Source organism: Belonocnema kinseyi, chromosome 4 (assembly GCF_010883055.1).
Source record: "Belonocnema kinseyi isolate 2016_QV_RU_SX_M_011 chromosome 4, B_treatae_v1, whole genome shotgun sequence".
Classification (NCBI taxonomy): Eukaryota; Metazoa; Arthropoda; class Insecta; order Hymenoptera; family Cynipidae; genus Belonocnema; species Belonocnema kinseyi.
Window position 1 is genome coordinate 19,260,218 of NC_046660.1, and position 27,954 is coordinate 19,288,171.

At 30.1% G+C, this 27,954-nt stretch overlaps 1 protein-coding gene across 3 annotated transcripts in view; it reads right to left on the reverse strand.

Annotated features, from left to right (window-relative positions):
* Positions 1-27,954, reverse strand: part of LOC117171463 (calmodulin-like) — a 458,393-nt gene that overhangs the window by 104,067 nt on the left and 326,372 nt on the right. For all 3 annotated transcript variants that reach the window (XM_033358805.1, XM_033358804.1, XM_033358806.1), the window contains exon 4: positions 18,913-19,031. In XM_033358805.1, coding sequence (XP_033214696.1) covers positions 18,913-19,031 — 119 coding nt within the window. The remainder of the gene's footprint in view (positions 1-18,912; positions 19,032-27,954) is intronic.

The window sequence follows — 27,954 nt, forward strand, 5'->3', positions numbered from 1 at the left end:
CCCCCCCCCCCCCCCCCCCCGAGTTAATGGAAATTAACTTTTTTCGTTCAAAAATGTTCAGAGCCATTAAGTTTGATCTAATTTTTAATTAAAAAAATTAAAGTTAATTAAATTTTGAAGAGCTTTTGCTCCGAACTTTTGTCACCTCTATTTGTTTATTAATCATTTTTTTATTAAAATTATGGAAGAGAAGAACTGAAATTTTCGACATAACAATAGTTTACGCTTTAATAACTGATTAGGTAAACTTTATATTGTGCTAAATGAATTTTTAGGGACTCATAGAATAGAAATAATTTTTTTTATTATTCCATTAATTTGTTGTAAAACAAATTTTATGAACAAATTAGCGAATAGTCTTAGTATCGGTAAACAAATTTTCCATTTGGTAAAAGTGTTTATATCAAAGTATGAATGGCATTTAATTACAGCACTAATTAAAAAGTTTATGATAATCATTATTACAAACAATGCTTGTGGCAAAATATTAAAATTTGAGATTTTTCAAACTATAATTTCTTTCAATTACTAGCGCGACTTCAGGTATTTAAAATAATGAACATTTATTATTATTTGATTAAATATAACAATTAAAAATTTTATAAACAAATTTAAAAGCTTAGCCCTTTCGCATAGAAATTTTTTTTGCATTGTAAATGTTTCAATATGTTGGACAAATGACTGCTAGTCACAAAAATATTTGAGAAGTTAACAATAACCATGGTTGTAAATTATTCTCGTGACAAAAAATTTAAATTTAAGGTTTTATCACATTTTAATTTTCTTTAATCGCTAGAACAGCTAAGGATATTAAAAAAATTGGTCTTTAAAAATATTTAGTAAAATATAACAACTTACATTTTTATAAACAATTTAGATAAACAAATTCTAAACGATCACAGTAGATTGTGAATGAATCATAAGATTGCATGCAAATTTGAAATATTTTATTTATTCGTCCAATAGCTTAAAATATTTCCAGTGCAAAAAAAATTCTATGCGAAAGAGCCGAGATTTTGAATTTGTTAATCTAACTTTATAAAAATAAAAATTTATAAAAAATTTTTATTTTATATTTTAACAAATATTATTTCATATTCATTATTTTAAGAAATACCTGAAGTTTTCTTGGCCATTGAAGGAAATTATAATTTGAAAAAATCTAAATTTTAATATTTCACCACAAACATTGTTTATGACAATGGTTATTGTAAACTTTTCAGTTAGTTTTGTTATTAAATGTTATTCCTACATTAATATCACCTACGTTTAGCAAACAGAATTTTTTTTACCGCTAGTAAGACTATTTTCTAATTTATTCATAAAATCTTTTTATAACAAATAAATGGAATAATGGACGTTAGACAAAAGAAAAGAGATTTACAGTTCGTCTCCTAATTACATAAAATTAGATGAATTGTTAAAAAAATTATATTTCTATCAAAAAAGTAATTTTGGAACAAAAGAGATTAAAATTTAACCAAGTGGTCGAATTTTAAACCCAAAAGATGATTTTCTAACTGAAAAGAATAATTATTTTTTTAAAACGACTTAACGTTATCTAAGTTCGTGAAGTTACCTCGACTGATCTAGAGATCCTCTAGGTAGGGTTCTGCCACAACTTACCACTGTTTTGATTGGCTAAGATTAAACTGGAACAAAAAGTGATGAAAAACGCGCGAATTTTAAATCAAATTTTACAATAAATTTACAATTTTGAATAATAAAATGAAGAAGAAGCTAACATAAAATATAAACATATTGAAACTATCAAATAGATGCAAATAGAAATATTGAGAAAAAATTATTTTATTGTGTGTTTAAATGTTAGATTTTTTAGTTCAATTAAACTGTTCCATGTTTAGTTCAATATTTATGTTTTTTAGCAGAACATTCTTTTATTTTGTTAAAATTAGTGTTTTTGGTAGAAAATGATCCTCTTGGTTACAATATTTCATTAAAAACTCGTTCTTTGTTTGGTTGAGCATTTTTTAAAAATGCAAATTCAATTATGCGACATTTGGTTGAAAAGTGACATTTTGCAGTTAAAAATTCAATTGTTCTGTTGAGAATTGATGTGTTTTGTCCAAAATAAAGTTTTTTGTTAAAAGATTAATGTTGGTAGTTGACAATTTATTTTCTTGGGTAAAATATTCATCATTTTTATTAAAAATTTATGTTTTTGGCTAAAAAATTATTTATGATGCTAAAAATATGTCTTGTTTTTTTCGAAACACTTTTTAAATGAAAATTTTAACTATTCTGTTTGTTTTAATCCAAACATTTAAAAAATTAAACTATTTTGTGTAAAATTGAACTACTTCGTTGTAAATTCATTTTTTGGATAAAAATTATTTTTTTGTTTTTTTTAAAAACAGAACTATTTTGTTGAAAATTCTTCGTTTGTTGATTGAAAATAATTTCGATTACTAAAAATTAACATATTTAGTTTTTGGTTAAAAATTGATACTTTTTAGTTGAAAATTTAACTATTTGAATAAAAATTCATGTATTTTGTTGAAAATTAATGTTTTTGGTTGAAAATTCATCTTTTTGGTTAAAGTGCGTCTTTTTTTGGTAATAATTTAATGTTTTTAGCCTATTTTATCTTTGGTTTAAAATTTGTATTTTTCAGTTGAAAATTTAAACTATTTGATTAGAAATTAATGTATTTTGACAAGAATTAATTTTTGGTTGAAAATTAAACTTTATAGGGGAAACTTCATCCTTTTTGTTGAAAATTCATCTTTTCGGTTATAAATTTTACTTTTTAGTTAAAAATTAAATATTTGAGTTAAAAGTTCATGTATTTTGTATAAAAATGAACGTTCGCAATTTAAAATTCATCCTTTTGTTCGAAAATACGTTTTTTTTTTGTATAACATTAATATTCTTAGTCTATTCGCTTTTTAGTTTCCAAATTATCTTTTTTAGTTGAAAATTTTTCCGAAAAAAACGATTTAATTGAAAATTTATTAAGTTGGTCAAAAGTTCATCTTTTGTAGAAAATCAATCCGCGTGTTTGAAAAATCATCTTTTCGGTTGAAAATTGGTCTTTTTTTTATAGAAAATTAATCTTTTTGATTGGACATTTTTCTTTATGGTGAGAAGATGAACTATTTGGTAAAAAATTCATTTTTCGGCGGGAAAAATTTATAATTTTTGTTGAAAATTAAGCTTTTTGGTAAATAATTCATTTCTTTGCTTAAATATTAAAATGTTTTGATAAAAATTATTTTTTTGGGAGTTTTTGGTTATAATATTTTGTTGACAGCTCGTTTTTTGTTTGACTAAATATTTTTTTAAATGTTAATTTAATTATTTTACGTTTCGCTTGTTTGGTAAAAATTAAAATAAAATTCATCTTTTTGGTTAAAAATTCGTGTTTTTTTTGTAGAAAATTAATCTTCATGGCTTAAAATGCACTTTTTTGGTTAGTAATTTAACTTTGTAGTTGAAAATTCATTTTGTTCGGCGTAATGTTCATCACTTTCATTAAAAACTAATTTCTATTGCTGAAAATTTATTTATTTCGTTAAAAATTCGTCTTTTTGGTAGAAAAACAATCTTCGAGGTTGGAAATTTATCTTTGGGGTTAGAAGTTCAATTATTTAGGTTAAAATTGAATTTTTTGGGTAAAGATTTTATAATTTTCATTGAAAATGTGTCTTTCTAGTGAGAAATTCATTCATTTAGTGAGAAAGTAATTTTTTGTAGACAGAATTAATAATTTTCGTTCAAATTAATTTTTTTGGTCAAAGATTCATCTTTTTTGTTGATAAATTATCTATTGGGTTAAGATTTGACCTTTTGCTTCAAAATTTATCATTGTAGTAAAAAAATTGTTTATTCATATTTTTTAGTTATTTAACTATTTCTTTGAAAATTCTTCATTATCGGTTGAAAATTCATTTTCTTACAGAAAATGTACTATTTCCTCTTTACTTTAAAATACAAAATGTACGTTTTTGGTTCAAAATTCGACTTTCTTGTCAGAAAATGAATGTTTTTGGATCATGATTCATTATTGTATTAAAAAATGTTTTTTTTTTCTTTAAAAATAATTGTTCTTAACTAAAAATTTAACTATTATATTTTTGTTTGATAATTGATATTTTTAGTTAAAAGTTCATGTATTTGGTTGAAAAATCCTCTTTTTTGATAAAAAACAATTCTCTTGGTTGAAAACTTATCCATTTGGTTGAAAGCAATGTTTTAATGAAAAAATCATCATTTTGATTGAAAGTTCAGTTGTTTGTTTCAAAATTGATCAAATTTGTTGAATAAATTTTGTTTGATTGAAAATATTAATTATTCTAACTAAAGATTTAGCTACTCGATTTTCTATTTAAAAAGTATCAAACTTTCGCGCCCTTTGTGAGAACTTCTGGTTCCTGTCTAATCGCCATGCGCAGTGATAAGTCTGTTTGAGCCTGTGTGAGTTTGTGTCTCAACTCTACTCAGAGGATCTCTAGTACCAACAATAATGTTTTAGGTAACCCTCCCAGCACATAAAATTGGGACGATAGTATATGAACGGACCCTTAACTCTGATGTTATTTCTACTTCAAAATAATAAGGATCCTTCAAAGGAAAAGTAGGGACGCGAAATGAAAGAAAAGAGATTTTTAGTTCGTGTCGTAATTACATGAAACGCGTCTTGTTTTCGAGAGTGTCATAATCGTGAAGTTCACCGAACCTCTACATAAAGAGACGAAAGGAAAATCCTATTTTGTTCGGAGTCTCGAGGTGACAATGAAGATCGTACGAGGATAGACGAAGTTACATTGAAAATAATAAAAAAGGGGGGAAGAAAGAGGTTGAATAAGAAACGCCTTTTCCCCCGAGAGTACTTGGGTAATTTTCCGAGCTTCTTTCGAGACAACTACTAGTCCAACGAGCTCTTTCACTTGGGACAAAAAAAAAATGATGAAAACATTCAGTTACCACGCTGTAAATTACTTGCTTCGTGGAGTGCATTCTGAAAGTTAACAACGCTACCTGATCTTCATTACGGGAAAATATGATTTATTGCTGCACTGAACCACAATTCGTTATTTGGATTTTAAAATTGATTTATGAGTTTAGAGCAACATTCTTCCGAGATAGGAAATTAACAAGAAATGGAAATAACTGTTTTTTTTTTACAAATGTTCAACTTTTTATTGATAACATCCCCCCCCCCAAGTAGGATGTTTTCTTGGGTCCAGACTAATTAAATTTGATGTATTTTGGGTCGTCGATTCTGAATCTAAAGTAGGAATCCTAAAGTTGGCTTTTATTTTGGGTCGCTGAATCTGTTTTCAAAGTGGGAATGCTTAAGGTAGCTCATGTTTTCTTCTAATCTCAAAAAAAAAATTCTGCGTATATTGCACAGCCACACGAAAAAGACGAATTCTGACGGACCAGACTAGTAAATTCTCACGTATTTTAAGTCGCTGAATCCGAATCTGATTTTGTACTTCCGAAGCCCCTCAAAAAAGGGATCAGGGACAATTTATAGAACGATACTTTACCGAAAGTGCGCAGTCGGGCCTGTGCGCATCGCCGCTGGTGATGCACCAAATGCTGCCAACATACGCGGTTCATTTGAATAGAGTTGTTTAAATGTAAATTTGTGCTCGTGTGTTAAAGGTACAAACTAAAACTAAAATCGTATTTTCAAGTTTTCTCTTCAAATTCTTTACCTACACTAATCTTTTTGGTCTTAAAAGTTTCTAAATGTCTTTGTCAATCGAGCTCCGCTAAGATATGCGTACAAATTTGAAAATCAAAAGATAAAGAAAACTTATATAAAAAGTTCGGAAAAAGGTGCCATTTTGACCTATGTAAAATAGACTTTCGAATTATTTGATTTTTCCTTTGGAATTTTGAAGATTTTTTAAGTATTTTAGCACAGCGCGATATGCAAAGACATTTATAAAATTTCAAGACTAAAAAGTATAGTGCAGGTAAAGATTTTGAAGAGAAAACTTGAAAATACGATTTTAGTTTTGGTTTGTAGCTTTGATACGCGAGCATAAATCTACATATAAAAAACTCTATTTAAAGGAACCGCGTATGTTGGCAGCATTTGGTGCCTCACCAACAGCGATGCGCACAGACCCGTCTGCGCACTTTCGGTAAAGTGTCATTCTGTAAATTGTCCCTGACCCCAAAAAAGTAGAAGTTTCCACGGACCAGACTAGTCAATTTTTATGTCTTTTGGGTCGCTGAAACTGAATCTGAAATGTCACCGTTATCTGTTCTTTTCCTTCTAACATCAAAAAAAATTTTGGTACATTTTACAGCCCCAAAAAAAGGTACGAATTTTGATGGACTAGACTGGTCAATTCTTACGTACTTTGAGTCGCTAATTCCGAATCTAATCTTGAAATTCTTAAGTTAACTCTTTTTTTCTTCCAATCTTCAAAGTTTCTTAGCCTCAAAAGACACTTTGTTCTTAAATTTCATAAACGCACCGAAGAAGTAAGGTTTACGAACGAACAGAATAGTAAATTCATGCGTATTTAGAGTCGCTGACTCCGAATTCGAAGTTCCGAAGCTGGCTCTTGTTTTTTTCCAAGCAGTAGAAAATTTACAAAGTAGTGTTTGTTGAGGTTAGGGAGCTAACTTCAGAATTCCGACTTTAACTGACTTTAATTAACTTTCTTGTTAAAAAGTTCGAAAATTCAACTGTTTTGTCGAATATTCGTATTTTTGGGTCAACAATTGAACAATATGGAAGAAAAATCAACAAATTTAGCTCTTCTTTTCTTCCAAACCTCAATATTTCTTAACCATACAAAAAGGGTTCTGCCGTCCCAACAAGAAAAGTAGTAACTGCATATTTCATCAAAAATGAGTTGCAAAGTTTATCGTGTTTCTAATATTGTTTACTATTGCTCTGTGAAGAAATTAAGACATTTTTTGTCCGTATTGTCTATAATTTTGCAAAAGTAATTTGCCATATCTACAGCAGTCAAACCTAGATGTTGTAACTCAGAAATGCGAATGCGCATGCGTACCTGTGTAGTTACGACGTCCTGAACAGCAGACTACTGTGCTAGATACAATCTGAGATCAGCTGTGATGACTAGATAGCACATGACCACGGTGTACCCACTCCCATAGAAAAGTGGTGAACGGATTATAGTAATTCCTACGTCCCCTAGGTGGCGCTCGTGTGAATTCATAATTCGAAATGAACTTGAGCAGACGATAGAAGTTCTATCGTCTGCTCACGTCTGCTCAATTTCACTGTAGCTGCAAGAATTATATATTTTTTTGCGTGATGAACTTGGATTCACAATGGATTATCACCGATAACACAAACTACAAATGGAACCAAATCAAAGCGATCATCGATCAAATGCAATACAATGTTAAAGCCTGTTGGAATCGTTCTGATAGAACGAAAAATCAATGTTAAAGTGTGTTGGAATCTTTCTATTATAGATCGATTGCAACAGACTTAAACATTTTATTGCATTTGATCGATTATAGATTTTATTTTGTTCAAATTTTTGGTTTGTTTTATTGGTTGTTATTATTCATGTATTAATTTCAGAAAGAGAAGTCAACATAACCTACAAATAAGGGTGAGAAGGGAAGGGGGGGGCGTTGCTGTAGACAATAGTTCTTGCTACGTCCCCTAGGTGGCCAAATAACTGATTAAATTTACGTTCTGGTAGACTTTTGCTTATTGAATTGGATTTTATAGAGAGAACGATAACTTTCGAATACGTTATTTGGCGTTTAATCTGAGAATTAAATTCACATGTTTTTTTCCATGTTAAATCACTTTTCTCCAAATTAAAATTTTTATATTATATAACATAACCTACAAAAAATAAACAGTCATATGCACGGTGTGCCCACTCTAATGTATTTGGAGGGGGGGGGGGCTGCTTGTAGATTGTGGCAAAATGTGATATCAGCGCCACCTAGGGGACGTAGCAAGAACTATTGTCTGCAGCAACGACCCCCCTTCCATTCTCACCCTTATTTGTAGGTTATGTTGACTTCTCTTTCTGAAATAAATACATGAATAATAATAACCAATAAAACAAACCAAAAATTGAACAAAATAAAATCTGTAATCGATCAAATGCAATAAAATGTTTAAGTCTGTTGCAATCGATCTATAATAGAAAGATTCCAACACACTTTAACATTGATTTTTCGTTCTATCAGAACGATTCCAACAGGCTTTAACATTGTATTGCATTTGATCGATGATCGATTTGATTTGGTTCCATTTGTAGTTTGTGTTATCGGTGATAATCCATTGTGAATCCAAGTTCATCACGCAAAAAAAAAAAATATATATATATATACATAAATATATATAATTTGGTCTCTCCAAAAAAAGGAGTGTACAATATCAATAATGAATAAAGAAAATGATGTGTATGTATTAACTTTAATTGATTAACCATGAGGGATTGTCGATAAACTACGTACCAGTTTAGGAGGCGGGGAGTTCAGTTAAAGTAACATTACGACCTTTATGAGTTTGGAAATAATGACTTTCATATTTCAAAATTATGCACAAATTTATTTATGTTCGGTTGAATATTTAGCATTTTAGTTGAAAATTAAACTGCTTAATAGAACATTCGTCTTTCTGGTTTAAAAGTTCTACAATTCCCTAAAAAATTGAACGATTTAGTTTGGAATTAACTTTTTTGTTTTTAGTTAATATTTCTGATGGCAAATACAACTATTTGGATGAAATATAATCTATTTGGTTAATATTCAATTATTTTGTTGAAAATTCACTTTTTCCGTTTAATTCAACTGATTTAACATCTGTCTTTCGGCAGAAAATCAAGCTTTTATGTCAGAAAAGTAATTTTTCCTGGTTCAAAATCAAAATTTTCTGTTAAAAATTCAACTTTTGTGGTTGAAAATTCAAGCATCTGCGATAAAATTCGTCTATTTTGATAAAATCATCTACTTTGGTTACAAATCAATATTTCATGTCAGAAAAGTAATTTTTCCTGGTTCAAAATCAAATTTTTTTTAAATTCGACTTTTATGGTTGAATATTCAAGCATCTGCGAAAAAATTCATCTATTTTGATAAAATCATCTGCTTTTGTTTGAAATGAATATTTTATGTTAGAAAAGTCATTTTTCCTGATTCAAAATCAAATTTTTTTTCAAAATTTGACTTTTGGGGTTGAAAATTCAAGCATCGGCGGAAAAATTCGTCTATTTGGTTAAAACCATCTACTTTTGGTTAAAAGTTTTCTCTCTTTTAGTAAGAAAAATATATTTTGGTGGAAAAGTCAACTCTTTTTTCTTTGAAGTGCATTATATTTCGACTTCAAATTTCATAAATTTAAAGTGTTTCAAATTGACTTTTTATTATCAAAAGTCACCATATTTCCCATATTTCGAGAGAGTTTTGTACTTTGTTACAATCCCGAAAATCCCGAAAAAATTAGAAAATCTATCGGGGAATCAAAATAAATTAATAATCCTACCACTCGAAGAAAGCCTGAACGTAGACAACTGCGTGAATTCGGAAATATCATGTAAACCATCGTTTTTTGGAAATATCAGAGAAGTTACTCCTGTTGTGATAGATTCTGTATCACAAATAAGCAACTCATCAGACAAAAATCTCGAGTATATAGATATTCAGTATGTGACATCAGTTTTAGAAAATTAAACTAAAATGATTTCTGTTTCCACTGACGAAAATTTGACACAAATATCTGAAGACTTGATTCATTTCGATAATGAAAAACACTCAATAAAAAATAATAAACGAGGAAAAGAAAACTGTTCAGTCAAACCTGGCTGCAAAGATACTTCATCTAAGTGCGATCGAGAACATCGAGAAATTATTAATCGCGAGTATTGATCCTTAGATAATAAGGGTAGACGCTTGGTCATTCAGAATTTGGTGGCAGTGGTTGATGTGAAGTGTGTAAAACGTTTTTCTTAGAAACACTAGGACACAACAGAAACAACGATTCGGTAATCAGAAACTTGAGGCCAAAAAACCATTTTATCGTCCCTAAGAGTGATAGGCGTTGCAGAACTGCAACAGGAACAACCCAGCGGTGTCAGATTATAGAAGGAAACACACTCCTTACAAAAGGGAAAATATGCCAATATGCCTAAATTGAAGATCACCAATTCAAAAGTTTGCAGTGCTCTCTGGAATCTTTTCGAAAAATTGTTTCAGATGACCTGAATACTTCTTTTGCAAAGCTAGGTAGCGAAGAATGTGAACATTGTGTTGCCTATGATTTGCACAAACAAATTCCTAAAAAATTAGTCGATCACAATCAAATAAAATAAGCTGCTTTAGAAGGAAAAGACAATCAAGAGATACGATGTGAAGAAGAAAATCCTAAAGCAGGCGATGATGATGAATTGAACGTTGGAATTAGTTCGCAAATCGCAGATGAAGCAGGTCATGTAAGAAAATGTTAAGAATGTATCCAGTGGAAAAAGCATATAAACAGAGCAAGGGAAGCTCGGAAAAATTATAGACTGGATGGCGAATCGAAAGATTTTAGTCAGAAAAACGTATGCTACTCGGTTGACATACAAAAAGTAATTATGTTGCCTTGCATGGATGGAATTAAAAAGGTCATGTTTACAAAAAGGATAATAGCTTTCAATGAAAGCTTCGTGTCTGTGGACATCGAGACACTGAAGCATCACTTTGGGGCTGGACAACTGTGCAGGACAAACTAAAAAATGAACTCTTCTTTCCTTCCTACTATATATTATCAACTCAACGAGATAGCTACAGAAGAAATTATATTCAAATACTTTGAGCCGGGACACACTTTTATGTCTGCTGATAGTTTTCACCATCAGGTGGAAGAATCTATGGAAAAGAATCCCAAAGTTTATGATTTTCCTAATTTTAAAGATGCTGTTCAGGCAGCCAGCTCAGGCAAAGTAAAAGTTGTCAGTATGAATTTCAGTGACATTGGTAGGATCACTCTTCGCAATATAAGTTGAAAAACATGAAGCCTAGAGTATACCTACGTGATATCGTCCTTCTTAAAGCTCAACGGGGCAATATGACCTTAGAATTTTCCGCTTCTTTGGACGCACCTTTAAGGAAGTTAAATTTTATAAACTGAAAAGTCAAAAACGGAATACCGAAACCATTGCCACATGAGCAGCCTCGCGGAATTTCTGAAATGAAGAAAAAAAATATAGTTTCAGAACTATGTCCCTTAATGCCAGAAAATCGTCGTTCATATGGGAAGGAACTGCCGATTGCATATGGAGTTATTGATCTAATAACAGATCAGGAGGACCATCACTTATTAATTATTGCAGAGTTTGTTTTTGTTGTGAGACATATCGACGTGTCCAAATGACAAGGTTCCATCTTGGCAGAACCAAATAAAAAGGTTCCCTACTTCAGAGGGCGTTGGTGTTCCCAATACTATTTATATGGAATTCTTAAGCTTTAATGTTTCGCCACCCGAGATGGCACCTTTTTATTTCGTCCTACCGAGATGGCACTCTTTCATTTGGGCGCGTCGATATTGTTCTACTTATATTTTCTCAATGGAAAAAGTTGTTAAATACATTAATAAAGCACAAACTAAAGGTATTAAGGTTTAAGTGGTACTAAATATTTTAAGGTTAGAAAGTACTTAATGTACTTACTACGGTGTGATTTACTTAGATGTTATTTTCTAAGATGAGCAATAATATTTCTAAAAGTTATTGAGATATTTTTTAATTTCGAAGTATTAAATGTGTCTACGACAATTTTATTTATTTTTAGATGTTAATTTCCAAGATGTCATTTAGTTTTCCTCGAAATTTTTCTTTAGAAGAATAACTGTTTGAAGAATCTAAATAAAGTGGATTATAAGATGTGATCAAAAATAATTTAAAAAATAATATCGTTGGTACATAATCTATTACTGCCATGATAATTCGTAATAGCATTGAACGTTCTGCCGGAACTTTCAGAACCTTCTAAATTAAGCATTTTTTTTATTTCAGTTTAAGAGCAATAAAGAGTAGGGTGAAGTGAAACTGCTAAAATAAATCAAATCAGTTGAGCTGAGGAAGAAAAACTTGTGAGTTGGCCTTTGACAAGAGAAAAACAAATTTTAATCATTGCAATTCATCGATATACAAATAAAAATATTTCCTATTAGTTCAAAAATTATGATGAATTTCTTATATCTACAGCTTTTACTAGTGAAAAAATTGGCTCAAGCTGAAAAAATTTTAGATACAAATCAATTAAAAAAAATTTTATTTACTTATTTTCTTTATTTCTACCCACAAATTCTAAAAAAAAAGTTATCATTAATTATAATTCTTAAATTGTTATATATTTTAATACAACTTGTTCCTTCTTAATTTGACATGCGGGAGCACCCGCACCCGCAACAGAAATGCGGTTGAATTTATTAATGAATATATTTATTTATTAATCTTCTTAGATGGAAATTTATTTTCTTGGTTGAAAGTTTATTGGCTCTTTATTTAGTGCAATATAATATAACAAATTTTCTTAAGAGTGCTAGGAAGATCTAAATTATTCTTTTTTAAATCGGAAAAAAATTAATTTTGAGAGAATATTTGTTTCAATGTTAGAATTCACGAACATGAGTCTCGAATACTTTAAAACAATTTTTTCATTTTCGTAAGGTTTTAAAAAAGGTTAAAAAAAATTTGATACATTTTAAAAGATATTTAGTAGTTTAAAAACATATTTGAGAATAATTAAAACTTTGAAAAAAAATTAAAAGCCAAAAGAGTATTTTTAAAGATTCAGCATTGAAAGTTTGATATTTTCTTAAAGGATTTTGAAAGGTACTCTAAGAATACAGATATTTATCAAGATTCCTGGAAAAATATTTAATGATATATTATTTCTCAAACATAGGTTTTAATGAACATTAAAAAATTTTTTAAATATTTCGAGAATTCGGATGACGGAAAAATCCATAAAAATAAAATGAAGAATGAAAAAAATCTTTAATAGAATAAATAAGTAATAAAATAATTAATGACATTAAAAATATGTTTATCAGATGAAATTATTTTATAGATTATTATAGTATTTAAAAAAGTTAAATTGTTTAGATTTTAAGACTTAATTGTAAGTCAAAAATTTATTTGTTTTAATTTAAAAATTCGATAATATTATAAATTCTCGGAAATTTCTTTTTTTCGATAAAATTTGTAATCGATGAAAATTTTTAAAGTTTAAGAATTTTTTACTTCAAACATTTAAGTATTTTTTCTCAATTTAGAAAGATTTAGCAAAATTTTAGGAAAAGTGTAAATGGGGTCAAGCAATATTAAGAATGTTGAAAGTTCTAAAAGTACCTTGAAAATTTTCTAGATTATTTTCGACGTAACCAAAATGATGCAATTAAAAAATTTTTTTTCAAGAATCTTAAGAAAGTTATACTTATATAATCTTAGAAACATATTACTAATATTTCCTAAAATCTGATTTAGGCTGGCGATTACCATTTCTAACTTTTTTAAATTGAAAATATTTTTATTTTAAACCGTTCAGTAAACTATTAAAGAAGATCCTTTTGGACAATCTAATTTCCGTTTTTGCTTTCCGTATTGTTAGAATTAAGTAATATTTTTTTTCAATTTTTCAATAGTTTTCTAGATTTTACAAGAGTCTAGTTTTTATACTAAAAATTTAAAAATAAGATATTGTAAAAAATAAAAAAATAAGTAGTAGGAGAAAGACTTATGGGAAAAATGTTTTAGACAGTAGATCGTTTATGGCGAGGTCTATTAGAAGATATGAAATTAGTATAAACTTTTGTATCTTTCTTTGGATTAAAAAAATATGTATAATTAATAAAAAAAGTTCATAATTTATTTGATAGTATGTTTAAATTGACTTTGTTCAAAAATGTTCTCTTAAAAGAACCGTATTTCTCTTAATAAAAAATCTATTCCAAAAATTAATTTGTAAAATAAAATAGTTATACGAAATTCACAATTGTTATAATATAATTACATGCTACTAATAAATTTTTCATTTTAAACTTCTTGTTTTTTTGTTCGTTTATTTATTCTTGACTTGGAAAGAGTTTAAAATACGATAGGGATTTGAATCGGGCTTTCAAATACAACAGTTTTAAACGTCAGTAATAGTTTTAATGTTAAATTACTTTTATTTGATTAAAATTAGTTTAAACTATGTAGATCGCAATATTTTATACGTAAAAGGAACACTTTTTTCCATAAATTTTATGAGAGTTTTATAAAAGACTTATTATAGGCTATGGCACAGCGCTTTAAGAAATTTATCTTGCAAACCGCCGGATTTAAGTGTAAACTGTAAAGTGGGTAAACTGAAAAAAGGAAAAAATATAAGAAGAAATACAACTGGAATCTACGTTTACGAAATGGCTTCGAGATCTCTCGAAACCTCTTGCAAAAGTTTTTATTTTCCTTTTCACCCTAGCTTTAATCCCTGAAAGTTGTAAATTCCACCTTCTGAGTTATTTCGCGAGCACATAGTAGTCTATCTGAAAAAACTTGAAAAGAAAAGCATTCTCATAAAATCTTTTCGACATATTTGCACATTGTGAGTGAAAACGTCAAGCGGAAGAGAAGAAGCAACTCCAGGAAGAAAGAAATATTTTTCGAGCTCTTTATCTGAACATGAAGCTTGCAGACCCGAAAAAGTGAAATTCAGAAATGGAAAAGTCGAGGGTGAAATGATCACAGAAATTAATAGACGGATTTCTTGAGTCAAAGATAAGGCAATGCCGAGATGAAAGCAGGAGAGACAAAGAAAAATTGCGAATGAATGGGGCACTCCTTGAGACAAAGCGATAGTGTCGAACTATTTATCCAATTGAATTTTTGACGATTATTCTTTCAATGAAGAGGGGAAAATTTCTCTTCCGAAAATAATGAAGATATTCCAACATTGAACTTTAAGAATTGATCAATTATTTTTATAACTTTTCGGGAGTCATTTTTTCCTGAATACTGAATATTTGATTGGATAATTTTCCAATACTGAAAGCTCCATAATATTCTTAAAACTGCTTGATTGGATGCTCACATGGTAAAAGAATACTGTTTAAAGAAAGGGATGCACAAGAATTATATTTTGGAGTTGTGAGAAGAAAAATGATGTGGAAGGGTAACAAAGAGTTGTGGGTAAGGAGAAGGGTGAGACGAGGAGTTGATGGAATTTGAGTTTTAGGGGGAAGTATGGGGGAAAGGATAATAATTATTATGATTATAGGAGAGATTATGGTGTAGAATTACTAGAGTGGGGGTAAAGAGGAATGGGAATAGGTGCAATTCTGGGTATATGAGAAAAAATATGTGGAAAGAAAACAAAAATGTAAAGGGAATAAGGAGGGGGAAGTGAGAAGGAGTAAAGTAAATTCGAGTGAAAGGGGAAATAATGAGGAAGATCATAATAATCTAGGTGTAGGGTAGGATTAGAGGAAAGATTATGAAGTAGGAGAAAATAGGGATGATAGGATAGCATTTGGAAGGGAAAATAAAAAAGGATTCAGGGAAATCGGAACGTGAGAGATAATTACGAGATGAAGGATAAATATCAGGAAATGGGCTGGGATAAGAGGAAAGATTTTCAAAGTAGAGGTAAGAAGGGATGGGCATGGGTACACCATGTTAGGTTTATGAGGGGAAATACGTGGGTGGTAAACAAAGATGTTAGGGAAATAAGGAGGGGAAGTGAGCAGGATTAAAGTAAATTCGAGTGAAAGGGAAAATAATGAGGGAGATGATAATAATCAAGGAGTGGGGTAGGATTATAGGAAAGACTATGAAGTAGGGAAAAATGGGATGAACGGGAATATCACGAGAAAGGGCGAATCGGAAAGGAGTTAGGGGAATCAGAACGTAATGGGAAATTATTAGCTAACAGATAAAGATCCGAAGGAAGGGCTGGGATAAGCAGAAAGATTATCAGAGTAGAGGTAAGGAGGGATGAGCATGGTTACCATGTTGGGTATATGAGAGAAATAATCTGAAAGGAAAACAAAGATTTAAAGGCAATAAGGAGGGGGAAGTGAGGAGGCGTAAAGTAAATTCTCGCGAAAGGGGCAATTGTGAGGAAGATGATAATAATCAAGGAGTAGGGTAGGATTAGAAGAAAGATTATAAAGTAAGAGAAAATAGAGTTGACCAGGAATAGCACGGGGAAGGGGAATCAAGAAGGAGTAAGGGAATTCGGAACGTGAGGAGAAATTATGAGCTACAGGATAAATATCGGGAAGAAGGGCTTGGATTAGAGAAACGATTATTAGAGTGGGGGTAAGGAGGGATTGGCATGGGTTCCATGTTGGCCTTATAAGGGGAAATATGTAGGAAGAAAACAAGGATGAGAAGGGAATAAGAAGAAGGAAGTGTGGAGGAGTAAATTCAAGTGTAAGGGGAAATAATAGGGGAAATGATGAGGATCAGGGTAAAGGTTAGGATAAGATCAAATTTTATGGTGAAAGGCGAAGAGATGAATGGACGGGAGTGACAGGCTTGGTTCGTGAGGAATATGGTGTAAGGGAGACACATATACTGAATGGATGCAGGGAGAGGGGTTAGGAATGGTGAAAAGAATAGGTGCATGATAAGGAATTATGAAAGGCGGGATGTAGAGCAGGAGAAGTCATAAGATGAAAAAAAAAATTATGAGGGTAAGGAATGGAAAGATGAACGGAAATAGCATATGAAGGTTGTGTAATAAAGTATGTTGAAAGGGAACAAAGATGTAAAAGAGAAGAGGTAGGGGTAAGTGAGGAGGAATAAGGAGAATGGGAGTTTGCTGAAAAATTATATAGGGGCAGAAAGAGGGTCAGAGTAGGGATTGGATAAAAGTAAATTGTATGGCTAGATGATAGATACTTTTAAAACTTCTTGATTGTATGTTAAAATCATGAAGGAGCACTGTGCAATGTTATTCGAATCGAACTAATGCCTAATTTTCAACAAAAGAGGTTGATAAATGGGATATGCGGAAGATAAGTGTTAGCTAACAAAGTAAAGATAGATTTAAGTAGAGGAGGATACACATACAATATTTAATGACTTTTTAATAATTTTTATAATAATTCATTATAATTTTATACTAGAGCTTGAAGAAAAATGAAGTGGCAAATGAACAAAGAGGTGAGGAGAAGCAGGATGGTGAATTGAGAAGAAGTTAGAAGAATTTAAGAGTTAGGGAAAAGTATGAGCTGCCGGAAAATAATCAGGGAGAAGGGTGGGGTTAGAGGGAAACTTATAGGACAGGAGAAGGAAGGGGTGAAGAAGAAAAGAATGTAGGAAGAGTGTAATAAAAAAATAATATGAGAGTGCAGAAAGGGAGGGTTGGGCGAGAATTGCATTTGGGGTTGTGAGAGAAAAATTGTGAGAGGGTAACAAAGAGGTGGGCGGGGGCGGGACAAAGCTATGAAGGCAAGGAGGAGGAAGTGAGGAGGATTAACGTGAGCGTGAGCCTGCATGTTAATTAAGAGAAGCAAGATGAATATCGGGAAAAATGGTGGGATAGGAGATAATCTTATTGGTAAAGGAAAAGGAGGAATAGACTGACGACTAAGGTTAGGCGTAAAATAATAAGAAAATTTATGAAGATAGGAAAAGGTAGGATTGGACGGGAATGTCATTATAGGGTTGTCTAGGAAATTATTTTGGTATGGAAATACAGTGAAAGAAGAAAATTGGTAGGGGTAAGTGAGGATTAAGGGGAATAGGAGTTCCGGGAAAATTATATAAGGTCATTCTGAGGTTTCTAGGGAGAGATGTGCTGAAAGGAAAGATTATGGGGACCACGAATCGAAGGGATAAAGAGGAATGGCATTGTAGGTTTGTGAGGGAAATGATGTGAAAGGAAAAAATAAAGGTGGGCGGAAGACGGAGGAATAACCAATAATTAATTGTTAGGGCAGGTGAAGTCGATAGGAAGAACATTAAGGAGAGGAGTCAAAGAAGATAAGAGATTGTCTAGGTAAAGACAGTAAGGGTCGGCGTGAATAACATGTTATGGTTATGGGAAAAATCATGTGAAAGAGTGTCAAAATGAGAAGGGAAGGGGAAGCTGAAGAGAAAAGTAAGTAGAAGTACCAGGAATGGAAGCGTAACTATAAGGGAAAATTACGAGATGTATAATGAGAATCAGGTGGATTTTCTGGAATGCGATGAAAGATTTTGAAGGTAGGGACAGGGAGGTTTGTACGAGAACGGCATATTAAGTTTGTGAGAGAAATCATGTAGTAAAGAAACACAGAGATAAAAGAGAAGGGACAGGGGTGAGTGAGGAAGAGTTATAGAACATAGAAATTTAAAGAAAAGTTATAAAGGAAACGGGAATTTGGGGTGAGATTATAAGGAATGGTAAGAGTATCAGAGAGAGGGATAACATACGATGAAAGATTATGAGTTTAGGGCAAACAAGAAGTAGAGGAGAATGTAATAATATAGTTGTGATGTTAATGAAGCGAAAGGGAATTACAAAGGTGAAGGTAAGAAAGAGAAATATCTGGAATTTGAATGTAAGGATAAATCAGGAAGTTGGAATAAGGATGACGGAGATGGATTTGATAAAAGCAGGGACTATGAAAGTTTTGGAAGGGAGGGTTTAATAAGAATAACATGTTAGAGTTGTAAGAAAAATTATGGGAGGGTATCAAAGAGATAAAAGGCAAGGGAAGAGAGAAGTGAAGTGAAATAGGAAGTGGAAGGAATAGGTGTGTGAGAGTAATATATGAAATCAGGATAATGATCAGGTCGGGATGGGGAAAGGGGAATGATTAATAGGGGTAGGAAAAGCAAAGAGACATACGAAATTAACTAATTAGATATGCGGATAAGGAAAGTTTAGGAATAGGTTAAGGTGTTAGGGGAAGATTTTTTGATTGCGTAACCTTTAATTTTATAAAAATGAAAAGAACATTAAACTTACCCGAAAGGCATCTCTCAGTTCTTGTTCTTCTTGATCTTGATCAGTAGGTGCGGCTGCACTCTCTCCTCCTATATTGCTGACAATTTCCACAAACTCCTCGAAGCTCACGTTTCCATCACCTGCAAAAGAAGGGAGAAATTTCTCTTTACTCTAAGAAATCCCATCTGTCGAGTTATCTTCATTGACGTTGTGGACGTTGACGCATTTTGAACCGCCACTGTAAAAGTATTACGTATCGTATAACCCATAATAGTATCATTTTTCCATCGCCGTTAAGTGAGACGCAACAGCATGACGTAATATCGTACCCATATTTGCATGATATTTTACTGAAAATATTGCACGGAAGTGGGAAGATTTTCTATTTACATAGTTGGATTATGTGTGACACCTAAATCTCATCAAGTTGACGAAAAACACCCAACGAAATTTAAAAGTTTTTAAATCTGAGAAAATGCACAGTAAATACTGGAATATCAAAACGTTGCATATTGGGTTATAAATCTCTGTAGCTCTGGAAATTATTTTTTTTCTGGCTAAAATGTTTGTTAAGATTTAGCTACTTCCAACTTTGGATGATTTATTATCTCCTAAGTCTAACAAAGCATTTTTTTTAGCAAACGCTGAATTTTCAACAAAATGAATGAATTTTTAATTAAAACGTAGCAATTTTTAAACAAAGATTTGTATTCTCGAATAAAAAAGATAAATTTTCAACTAAGTAACAAAACAGTTAAATTGTCAACCAAAGATATTAATTTTCAAGTAAAAATAGAAAGTATTGAACCGTATATTTGAATAGCCAACTAAAAAATATAAATTTTTCACAACAAAAAAACAAAAAAAAAGTTTAAACGAAGCAGTTCAATGATCAGCCAAAGAGATGCATTGTGAAGTAAAAAATATTAATTTTCTACCAAATATTTGAGATCTCATTAAATTTTCAGTTAAAAAAATAATTTTAACAAATAAAAGACATTGTTGACAAAATCACAGAATAAATTGAAATTACAAACAAAATTGTTAAAAAACCTCAATTCTTAACAATAGTGTTTCAACCGAGAAAATTAACTTTCTATTAAAAAAACTAATTTTCGACGAACTATACAAATCTTAAATCAAATAGTTGTTTTTTAAATCTGTTAATATAAATATACATCAAAAAATTCATTTTCAACTAAATAGTTCTTTTCTTCACCATAATAGTTAGATATTCGACGAAAGAGTTCAGTTTTTAACATAATACATTAATCATTAATAAAATAATCAAAATTTTAACTATTGAGAATAAATTATCAATAAAGAATATAATAGTAGACCTGTAACCCAACAGGAATCAAATTTCACTAACTATAAAGATACAATTTTATCCAGAAGATTATTTTTCTAGATAGAAAATATTAATTCTTCTAACTTAGTAAATACATTTTCAAACAAATTATTAATATTTCAACAAAAAAGACAGCTTTTTAATGAAAAATGGAATAGTTACATTTTTAATTTTAAAGACATTTCATCAAGAAAAACAGGCGTTTTTTCTACGAAATAGTTGAATTTTTAACTGTAAAATAAAAATGGAACCAAATAGTTAATTTTTAACCCTATAGTTGAATTTTCTACCAAAATAGTTAAAATTTTATTAAAAAAAAAAGAATTTTCAACAAAATATTCAAATTTTTTACCAAAAAAGAATGATTTTCTACTGAAATTGTGGAAATTTAACAAAATAATTAAATTTTGAACAAAATATGAAATTTTTGAATAAAAAAGTGTGCATTCCTAATGTAATTGAAATAGTTAAATTTTCATTTAATCTATGAAAATACTTTTAGAAGGAAAATAATTAATTTACAAAGTTGTGAATTCATTTTTTTTTCGCTCAAAAATTAACTTCTCGTCGAAAGACATTTTTTCGGGCTCGAAAATCAACTGTTTTGTTAAGAATTTTTTGTCTTTTTCTGCTTTAAAATTTAAAAATTAAGTAAAAAATTTTCTTTCGGCTGAAACATTAACTACGTTAAAAATGTATGTTTTTTGTTAAAAATGTAACCATTTTGTTAAAATTTAATTTTTCTAACTTAAATCGAACTATCAAATTTTAGGTTACAAACTTATCTTTTCAGTTGAAACTTGAAATATTGTGATAAGAATTCGAGTGTTTTATTGAACGTTCATCTTTTTGGGAGAAAAATGAATATTTTCGGTTGAAAAATTATCTTTCGACGTTGGAAATGTAACATTTGGCGGAAAAATGTCTTTCCGTCCGGCATACTGTTTTCCAAAAAGAGGAAGTGAGAGAAAGTGAGGGGAAATTATGGGAGGGGAAGTATGGGAAGTGTGGAGAAATGAGAGGAGGGAAAGTATAAGAATTGAGTGGGGGATTAGGGGACTTGATTGGGTAAAGTAGAGGAAGCGTGGGGAAATTATAGAATAGACAATAGGAAAATTGATGAGAAATGGGGAAATTTAGGAGAGAGGAAATAGGGGAAATGAGAGAAGAGAAATTAGATAAAATTATGATAGAGAAAACAGAGGAAATAATGAGAGCGAAAGCTTTTGAATTGAGAGGAAAGAGAGTAAAGAGAGGGAAAATAGGGAAAGTAAGGCGGGCAGGTAAGGGGAATGAGGAAAAATGAAAAGACGGAAAGTATGAGAAGTGAGTCAACTGATGAAAAATATGAAGAGGAGAAATTAGGTAGTATGAGGGACGGGAAAGTAGGGGGAATTAGGGGAAATAAGTGAACGAAAGTTACATTAATAACGAAAAATGAAGAAATAAAGGGAGGAAAAGTAAAATAAATTAAGGGAGAAAAAAATGAGGAGATGGAAATTAGGATAATTAAATAGAAGAGAATGGAAAGAGAGTATCCGACGTATGGGTTGGAAAGTAAGGGGTATAAGGGAAATGAGAAGAGAGGAAGTATCAGAAATAAGTAAAGTGATGACAAATTTGGGCAGAAGAAGTGAGGTGGAATAATGGGAGGGAACGTAGGGTAAACAAGGAAAATGAGGGTAAGGTAAGTGACGAAAATAATGAAAAACTAGGGGTTGTATGCGAAATGAGGGAACGGTAATTAAGTTGAAGGATGAAAAATCATTAAAGGGTAGATAGGTGACAATAGGGGGGGGGGGGTAATTATTAGGAGATAAAGGGAGGGGGAGTAGAATGAGTTAGTAGAGGGAAAATAAGGAGAGGGCAAGTATGCTAATTGACTGAAAGTAAAGGTACAGGACTAGAAGAAGAGGGGACTGGGGAAGTGAGGGAAATAATTGGAAATGAGGGAAAGTACCGAAAATGAGCGGAAGTATGGGAAATAATGGGATGGGAAGTAAAGTTGTGTATGGGAAAATGTTGGAGGGAACTGAGGGAAATAAGGGAAGGGACAGTAGGGTACTCTATAGAAAATAAATAGAGGGGCAGTAGGATAAGTAAGGAGAGAGGAAATGAGAAAAGGGAGATTGCGGTAATCGCGGGGAAGTATTTGAGGAGAAAAAAAAAGTAAAAAAGAATGTGAAAAGTGTAGGGTGAGAAAGTGAAGGGAATAAGGAAAAATGAGAAGAGAGAAAGTATAAAACGTAGGTAATATAATGGATAATCTAGGGAGGCAAAGTTATGTGGAAAAAATTGAGGGAACGTAAAGAAATGAGAGGAAATAAGGATAGGGAAAGTGATGATTCTCATTTAAAATGAAGAAAATTATCGGAAACGAGGGGACGGGAAGTGAGGTGTAGTATGAGAGATTATCTGAGGAAAAGTATATGAAATGAGGGGAGGCAAAGTAGAGAAATTCATTGGAAATAAAGGGACGGAAAGTCGGATAAGTCAGAAGAGGGGTAATGAAGAGAGGGAAAGCAGGTAAATTGAGGGGAAGTAAAGGACATTATAGAAAATAAGGGTAGGGGTAGTGACGGAAATAGTGGAAAATAAGGGGGCAGAAAATAAGGTCAAGTATAGGAAATCATGTGAGAAAATGTCAGGGAAATGAGGGAAGGGACAGTAGGGGAATTGATAGAAAATAAATTGAGAGAAATAGGATAATTGAGAAAAAGTGAAATGAGGAGAGCGGAAGTAGGTTAAGTGAGGGGAAGTTAAGGGAACGGTAGTAGTAGAAGTGAGGGGAATAAAGGAAAATTAGGTGAGTGGAAATATAGGAATATTGAGAAATAAGGGGATATGAGGGAAGGGGAAATATGGGAAGTGATTGAAATAAGGGGGAATGGAAGAAGAGGATGAATGGGAAGTGAGTGAAGAGGTGGGAAAAGCGGCGAGTAAAATAAGTTAGGATAAGGGGAGGAGATGTAGAGAAGGGGGAGGTTTAAACTAAATAATTCACCTCAACTCTTTGCAGTGATATGCTGACAATTTGAGCCTATGTTTTCTATGCAGGTATTATCTTCCACTGAGACTGACATAAGCAGATTACATTCGCGATATAAATAGGGGTCGTTTTTCTAGGAACTTTTGTTCGCCGAGATGAGAGTAATTTTGCCACCTGAGAAGAGGCTGGGGTGAAACGTGGACAAGAAGGACGTGTTGAGTAAGCGAAGGTTGTATAAGCCGTCTACGGATTAGAGAGGTTTACTGCTTACGAGATGCCCAGGGTACCTTTAGGACTTCTTGAACGTTTCACCTACGTCGTTTATCTGTTAATGCCCTAACATCCTCACCTTAAGATTCTCCGTGACCAGCCATGAAATGCATCCTAGTGTCTCGCGTCCTGGAAATTTTCATCCTAAATTTTCAATTTTATTATTTTTGAATTCAATTTAACATTTTTATTTTGTATTTTAATGTGTAGCTTCTAAAATAGCTAGAGAAAATTATATATAACTTTTTTTTTAATCTCAGGGGACTTTTAAGGGATCATTAATTATTTTTTAAGAGCGTTTTTGCAGATTAACCCTTGTGTGCAATTGAAAGGCATAATATTGCGCAATATCCGCATGTGAGTACCTGCGCACTGCGCCCTTTGGATACAATTCTCACAGCTGAGAAACTGCGTCAGCCACCTTTTAAGTCAAAATATTTTTTTCGGTTTAACATGAAACGCTTAAGATTTTAAGTCAAAATATATTGCTTTCTCAACAAAGTAGTTGGCTTTTCAGCCCAAAAATTAAAAATTATCAACAAATCAATATGATATTTCTACCAAATGGTTGAATTTTTAATTAAAACAAAATAAATTTTAGACGAAGCAGTTCCATTTACATCCAAATAAATAAACTTTAAAGTAAAAGATACAAATTATGAACCAAGAAGTTGAAGGTTTAACAAAATGAATATTATAAGAGATTATTAACTAAACCTTTTGTATTTAAAACTAAGTTGTTCAACTTTTAAGCAAAAGTAACAAATTTTCAACCAAATAATATAATTTTTCAAACAAAATAGAATGAACTGCAACCAAAACCAATTGCATTTTCAATCATTTAGTTAAATTTTCAAGTGAAAAAGACGAGTTTTTAGAATAAAGTTTAATTTAATAAAAAAAGCACGAGATTTATTTCCAAAAGGGCGAATGTTTAACAGATTAATCAAATTTTGAATAAAATGATTGAATTTTCAACAAAGTAGTTTTTTTCAAATAGTTCAATAGTTCTAAATAGTTCAGTTTCTAAATAGTCAAAATTATTCTTATTTAACAGAAAAGAATAACATTTGATTCTAAAGAGATTACATTATTTTAACCAAAAATACAATTTTTTAACAAAATATTGAAATTTCCCATCAGAAGCTAAATTTTCAACAAAACAGTTGACTTTTTAGGCCAAATAGTTGAATTTTCAACGCAAAAAATTAATTTTTTACCAAAATAGACAAGTTAAAAACAAAACACACGAATTTTCAATCACATTTTTGAGATTTTCATTAAAAAACCATACATTATTAAACAAAATATAATGGCTGAATTCAAATTTACGTCAAAATAAATCAAATTTTAACCGAAATGTTGAATTTGCAACTAAAAACGATCAACTTTTAACACATAATGGAACGGTTAAATTTTTAATAAAAAAAATTGTTATGCAAAAGAGAAAAAATTTTGAAGCATCTAGTTGTACTAAAATTTCAAAATTCAGAGGTTAACACCGTTTAAAATATTAAAACCATATTGAAAAAGTTATTTTGATTTATTTGATTTTTTTTGTGTTTGAAACTTTCTAATTGAATTGCAATTTGTAATTAATATATAGTATAAATTATTGTACCAAAAAAACAATTCGATACCTGACAAGAACATTTATCATTTTATTTGAAAATTTAAATATTTCTTCAAAAATTTAATTATTTTGTTGAAAACTTGCGTTTTGGCTTGATGGTTCAACTATTTGTTTAAAAACGTAACTGTTTGTGATTGAATTTAATTTTTATTTTAATTTAACACCAAAAGTCAATTCAGAATTAAGCTTTAGAAGACTCTTGATAGCCAATAATTTCTATTGTGACAAGGCTCGCTGAACTAATAAGTGGAAAGGAAAATTTATTGATACCAAGAAATCTAAATGTGTCAATACTTCCTAGAAATCCATAAACAATATTTTAATTAAATTTGTATTGTCAGGGTGGTCATTGATCAGGAATACCACGAAAACCAAAAAACACGGGATTTAACCTACAATTTTGGAAATTTTTTAGATCCTTTTTCATTTTTGCAATAACATTTATTGCAAAAATGAACAAGGATCTAAAAATACGAATGTAAGTTTTCTTCTCAGATATTTAACATAGTATTATTTTTAAGAAAATAATTAAATTTCGAACTGAATAAAAATTTTAATCAAAAGAGAGGAATTCTGGACAAAAAACGCAAGAGTAGAATTTTTAATAAAAAGGAATTAACTTTCTGACTAAGGAAGATTACTTTTCTGCTAAACGATGAATGTTCAATCTAAAAGGAAGGATTTTTTTGCAAATGAAAAATTTTCAATAAAAAAGAAGGCTTCTTGTGAAAATAGTTAAATCTTTAACAGAGAAATTAATTTTTCACCAAATAGTAGAAATTTTTCATAAAAAGGATTTATTCAACACCTACAAATTAAATCTAGACTTTATGAAGATTAATTTTTTTTGTTAAAAATTCAACTCCTATTTTTATCTGCAGCCTTTTCTTTATAAAGTCTCATTTTATATTTTTGATTCAGAATTAATTAAGTAAATTCTTTTTAATTAAAAATTACATTATATTTTCTGTCCGGAATTCATCTCTATTGTATAAAAATTTGATTTGGTTGAAAATTTAATCATTTTCTTGAAAATTCAAATCTTTTCATAAAAATTAATTTAGTTAAATTAATAATTCAATTATTTTTTTATCTTTGCCTTTTTGGATAGAAAATGTATACTTTTTGATAAAAATTCATCTTTTCGTAGGAAAGGCGTCTTTTTGTGGAATTCGAATTCTTTTTCATTGAAAAAGTCTCCTTTTATATTTATGGTTCAGAATCAATTAGGTTAATTCTTTTTAATTAAAAAGTCCATTGTATTTTTTCCAGAATTCATCTCTATTGAATACAAATTTGATTTTGTTGAAAATTTAGCTATTTTCTTAAAAATTCAAATGTTTTTATAAAAATTAATTTTTTTTTTAAATTTAACTCTTTTGTTTATCTTTAGCATTTTTGGACGAACATTTATCTTTTAGGGTACAAATTCATTTTTCGGTAGACGCATCCTCTTTTTTGTTTGAAATTAAATTCTTTTTCATCGAAAAGTCTCTTTTTATATTTTTGTTTTAGAATTAATCTCTTTTGGTGAAAAATTTGCTGTTTAGTTAAAAGTCCTTTTTTTTCTATAAAAAAGTTTATTTTATTTATAAGCGGTTCATCAAAAATTTGTCATTTGGCACAGAATGTTCGTCTTTTTGAATTCAAAATTCATCTATTGTTAGAAATTTCTTTTTTTTTCGTTAAAAATTCATCTTTTATGATTGAAAGTTAATTCTTTTTAACTGAAAATCCTGTTATAATTTTTGTCAAGAATTTATCTCTTTTGACTGAAAATTCTACTTGATTGAAAATTTAATTATTTCGTTGAAAATTCAACTATATTTTAAAAAATTCTTTTTTTTTAACAAAAATTAAACTCATTCTTTAAAACTCTTCCCTTCGCATTTAAAAATTGCCCTTCTAAATTGAAAATTGATATTTTTTTTAGTAAGTTTATCTTTTTGTCTGAAAATTCATCCTTTTTGTCGAAAATTCATCTTTCTTAGTTAAGAATTATTTTTATTCTAAAACTTCAAAAATGCATTTTAGGTTCAGTATTCGTCTACCTTTTTTGTATAAAAGTTATACTATTTAATGAAAACTTTCCTAATTTTACTGAAAATATAATTATTTTATTGAACATTAGCCTTTTTTTTTAAAAAGTCATCTTTTCCTAAGAAAAGATTTTTTTAATTTAAAAAGTCTACAATTATATTTAGTGTGCAGAGGTCATCTCGTTTGGTTATAAATTTTAAAATATGATGTAAAATTTCGTTATTTTGTTAAAAAAATCAACTATTTTGTTGAAAAATATTTTTTTGCTGGAAATTCAACTATTTTGTTAAGCATTTATTTTTTGGTAGAAAAATCATCTTTTTGGTAAAAAGCGCATCTTTCACGGTTGAATTTTAATTATTTGGAATTAAAAAGTCTACTAGTACATTCTACAGCCAGAATTCATCTCTTTTTAATAATAAATTTTATTCAGTTAAAAATTTTATCATTTTCTTGAAAATTAAAAAATTCCCCCAAAAAATTTTTTTTTCTCCAAGATTCCAATGTTTTTTTTAGCTTTGGACTTTTCGGATGAAAAATTTATTCATTTGGATAAAAAATGCATCTTTTAGTAGAAAAGTTGTCTTTTTTGCGTGGAGATTTTTCTTTAAAGGATGGAAATTTCACTAGTTGGTTAAAAATTCATCTTTCTGCATTAAAAATAATTTTTTTCATTTTGAATGCTTCTTTTCAGATTTAAAAGTTGAATATCTTCTAAAGCATTCGACTTTTTAGTTAGAAAATTCCATTACTCTATATTTATATTTGTATTTATATTTA